Raw genomic sequence first — 12,392 nt, forward strand, 5'->3', positions numbered from 1 at the left:
CCCTGATGTGACAAAATATACATAGGAAGTACTTCTTTGTAATTTTACTGTTAGAGTACAATCCCATTAGCTCCAGTGAATAAACTCAACTTCTGGCAATGTAAGTGCTACATGATGTTGAAGAAAGGATTCCTTTATTGCCAAGACAGGAGCATTATAAAGTAATGATTATAAAAATATCCCAAAGAGTAAAAGTCACAACTTTCTTACCTTGAACTTTCTTGAAAACTCTTGTACTCATAAACTTTAAAAATCTGTCTGCATAAAAACTTGGTCGGTGAACTGAAACAGTGTCCTACAAGATCGAAAAATGTCCCAGTCACATTTTCCATAACTAAATCACAAGTAAATTGTCAAGAAAGAAGCTGGACACCTGAGCTAAACTATACCCTACATTTCAGGCATACTCAAAACAAGTGAATCCTAACAAGTTTTTCCTTTTGAAAGGTTAATTCTTCAAGAACTTTTCTTTAGGTACTGCATTTATGAAATTATGAGTCATGAATTATACAGACACATTCTGCAAAATCTTCCCAGCATTTGAAATGCCTTTTTTCACATCATGTCCAGTTTTCACTTACAGATTCATCAGTGTCCTGCTAAGTGGCCATTGCCTTGTGCAAGTTACAAGGACAAGCTGATCATTTTAGTTGCTTTTTGAACGATCAATAAATAAAAATCATAGAATCATACAATCATTATGGTTGGAAGAGACCTCAAAGATCATCAAGTCCAACCGTATACCCGATGCCACCATGCCTGCTAAACCCACTAAACCATGTCTCAAAGCGCCACATCTAAGCGTTTTTTAAACACCTCCAGGGATGGTGAGTCCACCACATCCCTGGGGAGATTGTTCCAATGCCTAACTACTCTTACAGTGAAGAAGTTCTTCCTAATATCCAACCTGAACATCAAAGCATGTATTGGGAAATGGACCTAAAAGATTTCAGCAACAGCCCAAAGCATGTCGTGATGGTAGACTATAAATATACCAGAACTAGCTCTTTCCTGGTTAACATGAGTCAAAGTTCCATTAGCTAAAATATCAGCAGTTAAAAAAAATAATAAAATCTACTTACCCCATCATAAACAAGAGCTTTCCAAGAATGTTCCAGCTTCTTCATTAACCTAAGCATACAAAACCAAAATCAGAACTGCTTTTCCACAGAATAGCTTATTCAATAAAAACTTGAAATTCAGCTCACCTATAAGACTGGAGAATATCAATAATACCCATAAATAGAAGCAGCTTTTCTCCTTTATGGCTTTTAGCTGGAATACCTCCCATTCTGAGAGAAACAACAAAAACATAGATTATCTTTAAAGACACCTCTGATCATCAGTTAGCAGGTGAACTGTACTCACTTGCAAACGCAAAGAAATAGGCACAACATTAAAGCTAGATGCCACAGTGTGGAATCAGTCAAATGTGGGTCACTTAGAATACAACTGATCTTAAATAGCAAACCTAAAGTATCTGAGATCCAGTGGTAAATAGCCACTATAAACAAAGAGTATTTTAGGAAAACTTTTAGATAGAATTGGAAATATTTAGGTGATCTGAAAATTTTATCTAGCTAAAGGAGAATTTTGTCACTTTATTGATCACATGTAACAGAACTGTAGAGAGTCCACACATTACTCCAAGTCTAAAAAAGTTGTTTTGTGTATTTTTCACTAAAAATTAAATGTGTACTTTTCCAAAATATATTTACAGACAGGTTAGTGACAGAAAAAGTACCAGTATCAAGCTGAGAAGCCTGACTGCCTGGATTTCCACTTGGTTCAGAGTATTTGTGCAGCCATGACCTTAAAGAACAAGGTGCTTATCCTAAGACTCTCTCTTCCTACTCCACCACCTAGAAAAAAAGGGTCCATTGTTTTTAGAACCAGAAACTGAAATCCAGTTTTCAGTTTGTCAGCTTCTGTTGACTGATGGACCCACTACAAAACCAGAAGAAAAAGAGACTGAAGATGCAACACATGCAATACCTTCAAATCTTTTTTAACAGTTTGAGAAATAACACACACCTGAAACAGCTACCAAAGACACAGTTGAGAGTATATTCCTCATTCTGCCACTAAAGCATAGTAGTCCCTTCCCCTGACAAAGCAGGAGAACAAAACTCAACCTTTTTTGGGGGGGAGGGCAGGGAGGGGAAGTTTTTTATTATTCTAGGCACAAAGGAAACCACGTAAGAACAAGCGGAGTTTAAATTACTGTAAAACCCCATCACTGTAAACTCCAGCTCAATTAACTGGTCAGACATCCAGAAATGTTAAGTGGTTTACAAAACTATACTCTGTCAGCTTTCAGCTTTTCCAGGAAGCTATGACTGTAAATTCAATCCAGTAAAAGCAGCAGTTACTGCCGCTGGGTATCCATTCTCATCCTCATGCTTGTACGGCCTTACAATGTACCTCAGCAGAAGCCTGACCTAGGGGTCTTTTTTTGTAAGACCTAGGCTTATTTTTATCCACCTCAGTGAGTTTGTCACACTACCAGTTATTTCAGTACAACAGAGGAGATACTGCAAGGGGCCAAGGAAGGACTCAACTGATGCAGTAGGCTTTCAGCAGTGGTGCTATACCGCTCAGCATCTGGGCAGCACTACATTAGGTCAAGTGAGGTGGGAGCCCAGGGTGGGTTTCCATCCATAATAACGACAGCAACTTTCTTGGATGACCTATATAATCAGCTTTGGCTTTTAGTTAAAAAACAAAACCAAAACAAAACCAAAAACCAACAGCCCCCAAAACTGCCAGTGCAATGCCTCTACCACTATAGAAAAACATTCACCATCTTCTGTGTGAATGTGAGTAATGCTGTAAAAACGGAGTGAAATTCAGCTCTGTCTAATTTATATTCTAGAGCTCTGAACATCTGGAAACTCTCTATAAATGCTAAATATTGTCTCTCTTCCATTTGTTTGCTGTAGGTTTAAGCACATGTTTCTATATCTTTAGTTGTCTTTACCTAGACAGCTCCCTTGAGAACCAGGAGAAAAGTAAATCCTTAATTTGAAATTAAACGCTCATTATAATGAAGGACATTATATAAAATGAGACTGGTGAACATAATGCTGTCACTAACACCGAGTGTATTTCAAAGGTAAAACAGAGTAACTATTGTCTATGTACTTAAATTTCTACTGCAGTTTTTGCTAGACAGAAAAATAAGAGGAAAGCAGTAGTTTTTAAATCTCAGGAAATATCGTACATGGATATGACTGCACTTCAGTGGTTGATGATATAGTTCTATGTATTGAGTATTCTACTTTGAGATTAAAATAATCACTGCAGGAATATCCATTTCAATGTTAATAAACAGTTTTTGCTTATGGCTCATCAGGCTGCTTCCAGTTAAAACTAGATTATACCTGGGACTCTGGTAATAGCTGTCTCATAACATCTGTTTGATAGATGAATGCACTTGTGCATACATAAGTCACTCTGAACTAACCAAATTTACTATCATGTATTTAAAGATGATCAATCTACTAAGCAACATTTTAATTTCCTGCTGTGCAGCAAATCTTGACAGTCCAGCTTTTCGGGGAAAAAAAAAAAAGCTAAATCCTTCAATTCCTGAAATGCAGTGTAGTCTTACATGTTTTGCCTCTTAATACCAAGTGGCACAGACTAGACAAACAGAATGTGCAAGTTTTAATAGTAAACTTAAGAGCAGTTTATGGCACTTACGTGTTTGTTGTCTCTGGGGTGATAGAGTCCCCTGACTTCCCAGGGCCCTGTATAGACTCCATTGCTGTGGAATAAAGAACTTTCTGCCCTCCAGGACGTTTCGCATCTGATGTGCTCTGGGAATTCTCTCCCTCTTTCTCCTTCATGTTACTGTTCAGTATGTGGATTCCCAGTAGCAGACTGTAATCCATGATCTTAAAACTTTCTAGAACCTATCAACAAAGAAGAAATGGCTGTAATGAAACAAAAAAAAAGACTACATGCAGTATGAATTACACGGCAGCATTTTGAAAACCCAGGTAAAAACAGGGCTTCAAAGCACAAGTTTCTCTTATTAGGAAAATGTGCGAAATTATAATTAAACAAAAATCTTTTACTACCCCACATAAGTCAAAATGCTAGTTATCTAATTAGCTCAACGCTCTTAATAAAAGCAGGAAAGGAAGAATGCATAGCTGAAATGTAACCTGATGTTATTTTGTAGTCGAGGAAGGTATGTCTAGTCAGCACCTTTTTTATTTATAGCAAATAATCGATTAATAGTTCCACCACATACTTAGGAACTACAGATGTTTTTAAAGTCACCTCTGATGCATGTTCCAGACCTTATTGAGCATTTTTGCCTAGTCTACTCTCTACCTCCCCTTTATCTCCTGTTTATAACTGAGAAAGTATTCTTGGAGACCTTTTGAATGTCAAAAAAAGCACTTGTTACCACCCTCGCATTCACAGCTGATGGGATTTGGGTATAAAAATCATGCATCTCTCTTTGTTAGGCTAAATAGGGCCTATCTAAACCGCAAAGGCAGTTTTATTTCTGAAGCATGACTGAACAAACCAAACTTCTCTTCTAGCTCTACCAACCATTTTTGCCTCTGTAAGTAGGCAAGTTTCCTTTCTTCTTTCATGCACATGTACTGTCATAAGTTTCTAGTCAGTTACATCATTATGAAGTCTGGCATACTGCCATTAAAAGGAAATACAGTTCAAGTCAATATGCAAATGTGAACTAAAATAAGCTGTGATCACATCTAGTAATATAACCAAACTGTTAGCAGACAGCAACTGTGTTAAAACAAACAGCAGTGCTAAGTGGAGGGATAAAAACTGGTAGCAACCAGGAAGGATATGCTGTGCCACTCACCTCTCCTTTACCTCATGCAGCTCAGCAATGATTCATGATACATTTTGGTACAAAATGCCCTAAGATAATGGTGTAATTTTTGGCACAGAATCAAGAGGCAATAGTACCTTTTTCTACATGAACAAGAACAAAATGTGATTTTGCAGACATGACAAATAAAGAGCAGTAACTCCAGGTATGTCATTTCGATGAAGACTATAAATATTTTTACACAAAAAGCTGAGATGGCTTGTGAACTCTAACACACATTTTGCAAATCCAAAATGATTTGTTGTCAACCACCAGGAAAGGTCTAGTGGTCTGTGAAATTCTATGAGGAGGAAAAGGGAGTCTACTACTTAACACATGCCCAGAAATAATTTTAACTCCAATGTCCAAGTATATAGGCAAAGACGTAGGAAAGCTCTGTTCCACTCCATCTGTATTTCTAATATACTTATTATATTAAGTAGAAGACAAATGTACAATATAGCTGAATTATTTTCAATCTCTGGCATTTATCTTCCATAAGGAACATGGTGTCTTAATTTTAGCACCATTGTAAGCATTTAAGAAGAAACAAAGCACAACACACTGTAATCCAAGTGTAGAAAACCATAGCCTCATTCTGATTCCCAAACACCAAGGAGGAGTTTAGAAGACATGGTAGGCTTGATCTTGCTCAGAGTAACCCTGCACAGAGGTGGGTTAGTTCAAACGGAACAAGAAAAAGGCTGCTAACGTACAGCCCTCACTACTCCACATCATCCTTTGATGACAGAACTCACATAGGGTTTCAGGACACAACAAAAGAGCACATTCTAAATTACCATAAAACATGATAATGAAATGTTATTGCGCATTGTGTGGGAATGTTGGTAGCTAATAACTTCCTGTTTTACAATCATGAATTGCAAAAATAGCGCAGTTAACGGGTACAAAGGTTAAAAAAAAACCAAGTAAGTTGTAGAACTTTCTTTACTGCTTGCTTAATGCTACCCTTTACTCAGACTTTCTCAAAAAGAAATTACTATATAATGTATTCATTAAAAATATGTAATCAGTGGATGTTTGCTGCCAAATACTGAAGGTAGATTCTGGGTAGGCTGAAAAAAAAAGTAATACAATTAATCCCCTATAAAAATACTTAGTAGTACAGTCAGAAACATTGTTTATGCAAAGCCAGATTACAGAAGCTAGTCAGGCTTGGAAAAAGCATTGCCACTTTTATTTTACAGTTATAAACATAACTGCTAACAGCTCTGCCTTCAACCTATTCTTTACCACCTTTTGAATTAGATTACATTAGACACATTATGATTTAACTGCACTAATTACATAACCTATGTCTAGGATTGGATGTAGCCTCATGGAAGGCTGTGGCATAATGTGCTGCTGCTTCTTCCACAGGGACCTCTTATGTGATAAATTTAATCTTTCTGACGGCATCAATTCACCACTGTCACTTAAATCCATACTACTTGTACTATACAATGAACTACTGTTTGACTATTTATGACTTTGTTCTAGGATTACCAAAAAAGTCATAAAAAATAAGCAGCTATTTTGTTATTCCAGTTCATTATGAAATTGAAACACCTGCACACCCAATGGATTAACTGCAGTACATATTCTCACAAACAGCACATAGCATATGAACTGTAGCCCCTTGTCCCCCAGACACCCTATTCATGGTTCTACTCAGAGGAAGGATTGACCAGTCCACAAAGTGTCTTCAGGATATCGTAATCGGATCTGCCTCTCTGTCTGCCTACTGGTTCGATATACCGTTCTGATTACCTCCCCTTAGAAATCTGATAATCAAATCAACCACACCTTATGCAAATACACATCTTTTGACCAGATCTAAGCATGTTTTACTCCGCTGTTTGTTTCTAAGGAAAATTTTGACAAGAAACAATTAACCAGAATAACAAGGAAGAATCTCAAACAGCAGCATTCAAAGAAAACTTACTTCGTGTCAAACTCTTCAGTCGGTATCAAGACAGAAATTTTACTTCAGTCAGGGGGATTTCCAGCTGAATATATCTCAAGGGTTCTCCCATATGTATCACCATTACTATTTAAAATATCAAATCATGATTCTTTTTAAATGTGTAAGTAATATTTTGCACACACAGTTGTACAAATTAATCTGCTTTGCCAAGGAAAAGTTACAGAATGCAGTACATCAAGCTATTTCTGAACACGCAACATCCTATGAGAACACAAAAAGGCATAAGCCTTTTCCTGGGCCGAGGGTTGCCTGCAAGTAGCTTTGGTGATTTTTAGATGGAACTGCTTTTGACAAGCAGCAGCAAGTTTTTGCTACAGAGGTACCAAAATGAAATCCTAATCTAATGAAAAAAACACTCAAACAAACAACAGTATTAAAGGGCTATACTCATAGCTAAATGAGAAAACCCTGTAAAATACCTGATGTCATCCATGTGAGATCACTAGAAATTGACATTAACTCCCAGAAATACACTCCTTGTGGACTTAAAGTGAAAGAAATTCAGTCTTTACTCATGTAACCACTCTGAAATGCATCTTGCTACCAAAATGGCACTGGGAGATTTCAGCAAGAATATTCTTATTTGTTACTACACAGTATGATTAAGTGTTGTATTTCATAATGACAAGTAAACGTTCAGTTCATTAACTCGACATTAAATTGTTCATCTCGTTTGTATTTATAAATGTGTTATTTCACTAGCCACACGGATTCTGTCAACAGGATGCTGTCATTTGATTACCAAGTATTGCTTGCAAGGCTGGCTTTAGCTGCTCTGACAAATTCCAGATGACACGCGTCACTCATCCCCTTCTAGCCTTAAGCACTATTTTGCTTTCATACCACATAAAAAACTCAGTGAAATGGCATCACAAAATACATTGTTTCGGAACATGGAAAAATAATGCCCTGAATCGATTTTCTTTTCTCCGAGCTAATCAGATGTTAAAGCATCCTGTGAATCATCTTAGACATGATTACACTGAACTATCTCAGCCAGTGACTAACAGAGCAAAGCAAGTATTTCTGCCATGGAATTTAATTTTTATTTCAGATGCAGCCAGCCCAAGCTGCATACTGTCTGAGGAGAAATCTGCATTCATGATACTAACCGTGCGAAACAACTCAAGTCAGCAGGTCATTTTCATAAAGGAATCAAGGAAAACACTACTCAAAAAAATATAATTTCATAAGCTTACAAAATGTAAAAACTAAAAGGATAACCACGCAATCAAGCATTTCCTCTCTTATAAGCATTTTGGAAAAGGGACATAGGAACTAATATAACAGAAAGAAGACTGATTTTACACTGTATCAGTAATTACTCTCCAACACAAGGAGATATATAAAAATCCCACAAAATAAAGGACTATCTCACAAAATAAGCATTTCTTAGAAACAAGTGTGCAAATGTTACATGCCTAGTGATTGGTCTGGTTTAGAAACAATCCATCCCAAGAAAATAAATCATGAACCCCCCCCAGCACATGTGAAGTCACTTCCCATTTCAACAGAATCCTTGAAACATATTGTTAACTAACACTCCTAAAAATAACAATCTAGTTTCTGATTTTCAAAGTAGAAGTAAAGAGAAATTTAGAATTTCAACTGATACTACAGGACTGATAATACATAAAGATACAAGACATCCACAGTATCATTCCATGTCCATTTTCCTCAAACTGCCAATTCTGACAAAGAGGCCCTTCATCTAAGATTGGCACATTCTCCATCTCCATGCAATGCGATGCCACCTATTATCTCTGCCCTACGCTGCAGTTCAATACTCCTTCAAGTTGTGCCAACACTACTGTTTGTAAGGACATACTGTAGAATGGGTCACTGAAATTATCTGGGTTAAAGAATGATCTGTGTAGACCCTCTGAGATAGAAAAAAGACAAGACAATCAACAAACCCCCCCAATTACTAAGGGTTTTGAAAAATCCAGTGAATAAATTTGATCATACAAGATCTCTGTCACAGTTGCTTCAGCATGAAACAGATATGCATACATGCCATAAGGCTTGAGACTTTTATAGCAACTGGCTAAAACAGCAGTGACGAAAATAATACCAGACCTGAAACTTACGAGATATGATGCTCTTTCTCTTCAATTTTGAATGTCCTTGTCTTTACAGGCTTCTTTGTTAGTCAGGCCATTAATGCCACTTTTAAAATGTGATTTCCTTAGAAAAGTCCGTAGTGTTCTTTGCTAATATAATAAAGGAAAAGTGCACACTCGAAAAAGCCATTCTAATCTCACTAGTAAAAACATCTTGAAATTATTTTGTGGTTCTTAAAAACCGCATGACCACAACTGGATTGTCATCGCTTCTGTAACAGATACTTTGCAAAAGTGGTATCAATATATTTTTTGTTCTAATGTTAACTTACAAATGAAAAATGGGTAACCGCATACTTTTGTTTAGAACATTCCTCAACACTTGCATAAAATTCTTATAAATGTAGAGAGCACCCCTAATGAACTATGCCTTCTGATTTTCCAGCAACAGGATAATTTCCAACCATTGCTACTGAATATCTGAAACAGGAAAAACATAAAATAGCAACTGTAACAGTATTGCATCAAACTAAATAAAAATAATTCTAGTAAAGTCCAACTTTAGAATAATTAGGCTCAATTTCCATTTAAAATTGTCAGAAGGGAAATCTTGTAATACAAAAAGCTGAATTCTGTTGTTTGGTTCCTAATTCTACTTAAAAGTCTTAGCAGCAATGCATTTTGTCCTTCATGTCTTGAAAAATTTTAAGCAATGAGAAAGAAAAAAACCCCATGATTTGAGCTCCTCCTCTGACCACCAGACAAAAAAATGGTCTTCACAAACTTTAATCCTCCAGATAGAGACTATTAGCAAAACAATCATGACAATATTCCTATGAGGCATCTAATCATTCTCCTAAATTTCTAATCCAAAAATACACTATGAAAATTAAATGTTCTGCCACAGAGAGAACAATGCTGAGTCAATCTTCATCTGTCAGGAAAGGTTTTGGTTTCCTCATCTGCAGTAAGACACGCCTTAAAGAAAGATGTGAAAAAGGAAACAGTAAAGATTATTTGAATCGCATTTCTGAGCAAGAGCTGTATTTACAGAGAGAAGAAGAAACTTATTTTTCCACCTTCAAGAATTTGGGAGAGATATCAGCTGCAAGAAATTATGAAACATGCATACTTTGCCTTCTTGTAGGTAATTAGCACTTCAACTGATAGCTTGAAAAATACTCCTGCTACTGAGACAGACAATCTAAGTACTTACTGCAAGACAAAATTCCCTAGTTTTACACTGAGTTGCCTTGTCTTTTTGTGTAAAACAACATTTGCTAATGTAGTTTTAAACCTGACAGGTGTCACAGGATCTCTAAGGTCACCAAGTTAACTGAGAACAACTAGTTTTGCATTTATAGGCCAGCTCTTAAATATGCTTCATTAAGAAAAAAGTCATCCTTAAGTAACAAATGAAGATCACTAGTGCTCTTACAACTCCGGCACATTTTTTTCCCCACTTTCTTAAATAGGTGGGGAATAAATCTTAACTTCAGTTTTTAGAATATCATGTCTTTGCAATTTCACTGGGGAATTTCACCCCAAATTTCAGGATAAATAAATACTGCTTGATTTGCGTAGATAGTTTTTTCATCTTTGGTATTTATATATATGAAAAATGTTATGCGAGAGGATGGAGAAATACTGGGAATTGATCACTGACTGACAAAAAGGGGTTATCTGAGTATGTATTGGTAAACATCTTACTGAGTGGACATTAACAGCAAAGTAAAAAGCAAGAGGAATGATACTTGGAAAATTTCTTTCCATTTGTCCAGTTAATAGAGCTAACTGCATTTACATGCACTCCTCCTTTTAGCCCTTTTCAACTTTCTTTTCCCTTGGATTCAGCAGCAGATGGAAAGGGAAAAACACAACCAGACTATTTTTAATAGAATATCCCAAATTCCTGCATATGACTAGCTGACATTCAAGAACATACTGTATCTGTGTAAGTGTGTGCAAAGATTTACAAATACAGAATCCTGTGATTATCTATTCTCCTGAAATTCACGTTTCTTGTTTAAAGTTGCATTAACATGCTTTGTTAGGTAACTAGAAGAGAAATAGTTTGTAGAATAACATCTTAAACCATGACACTATCAGTTGTAAAAAGCACTGACTTCTTTTTTTCTTTAATAAACAGTTATCAGTTCTTCTGTACTTTAAGGGATTACAGGGAAGATATTAAGAGTGTTTTCATAATCAAAACACTGGACTTCTGATGAGATGTGGTGGTGCACTTTTCCTACAGTAATTTTTGACATGTACCTCTATAAAAGTGTTACCTTCATTTTTAACATGGCATGATCAAAAGAAACTTTGTTACTTGTGTGTTTGGACTGTGAATTCCTCCTACTGGAGAACAGGTGTCTTCCTCATGCTTTCTGCCCATAACAGAGGTAATTTGTACTTATTAAACTGCTTAAGAGCTCCAGTAAAGATCAAATAAGTAATAGTGGATGCCTAGCTTTACTTTGATTCCGTATGAACTTTGAAAAATAGAATACTGCTATTAATTCAGTCTTCCTTATAAAGAGTTGTGCTAGTGTTACTTCTACCTAACACATCACAGTGCTATAGCTTTGCCCCATGTAAGTATTCCTCCACACAGAAACAATTTCTGCAGGATTAGGTGTTTCTAACAAAACACAACAGCAGCTAAGTTTGACATGGAGCTCAATTTTCTGTACCTTCAAGGAAAAAATAAAAAAGAAATATCCAAATGCACTTTAAACTGGCTTTAATGTCTTTACCAACTTTGGTTTTACTTAGTACTTGCTTATGTGCCACAAAGTTTTAAATTTTTGGTCTCAATCATGAGCAGACCAGTTTCTCTTCATATCTACAAGACTAATTTTATTTGGAAATTGGAGAATCTGCTCTATTCTTTAATAATTCATAATTTTATACAATGACCAGAGTAGCCCATAGCATGATTACTAAAAATAAGTCACAGCTGTTGAAACTACCTTCCAATACTCTCAGTATTTACTATTATACAAAATACAGGCACATTGGCTTTACAAATTAAAGCACTCTGAAGTAAATAAGGCTTCAAAGCAAAGATTTTCAGGAGAGCTATTGAGGCAAGTGAAATTATTTCTTTTTAGAATCATTTGCCTGTAGTGTGTCCCCTGTCTTTGCCACCCACCCCAATAACTATGGTACTGCCTGCTGGCAAGGATACCATAGGTATGATAAGTCTCAGCAATGATGTGGAATTTGAAAGCCAGTTCAAATTTTTAATTGACTATGATAAACACATGAATATTACATCTTCAGGAACACTGTAATGTTACACTCCTTGGTTTAGCTAAGGTGCAAGAAGTGCAAAATAGTCTGCGAGGAGAGCTTTCCGACCCTGCCACCTTCAGTGTGAATGTAACAAGCAGGGGATGCAGGAGCTGGAGAATGCTATCAATCTGTACCTGTCCCAAACTAGACAATCTGGAGTGGCTACATGAGGGCCCACACCCCT

At 36.4% G+C, this 12,392-nt stretch overlaps 1 protein-coding gene across 1 annotated transcript in view; it reads right to left on the reverse strand.

Annotated features, from left to right (window-relative positions):
* Nucleotides 1–210: 210 nt before the first annotated feature.
* PIP5K1B (phosphatidylinositol-4-phosphate 5-kinase, type I, beta) overlaps nt 211–12,392 on the reverse strand; it is a gene marked incomplete at its 3' end in the record, with an annotated part of 47,190 nt that continues 35,008 nt past the window's right edge. The window contains exons 7-10 of the mRNA XM_009703868.1: nt 3,706–3,917; nt 1,209–1,292; nt 1,083–1,131; nt 211–295 (exon numbers count right to left, since the gene is read on the reverse strand). Of these exons, the coding sequence (XP_009702170.1) occupies nt 211–295; nt 1,083–1,131; nt 1,209–1,292; nt 3,706–3,917 (430 nt within the window). The remainder of the gene's footprint in view (nt 296–1,082; nt 1,132–1,208; nt 1,293–3,705; nt 3,918–12,392) is intronic.

This window comes from Cariama cristata, unplaced genomic scaffold (genome assembly GCF_000690535.1).
Source record: "Cariama cristata isolate BGI_N322 unplaced genomic scaffold, ASM69053v1 scaffold9837, whole genome shotgun sequence".
Lineage (NCBI taxonomy): Eukaryota > Metazoa > Chordata > Aves > Cariamiformes > Cariamidae > Cariama > Cariama cristata.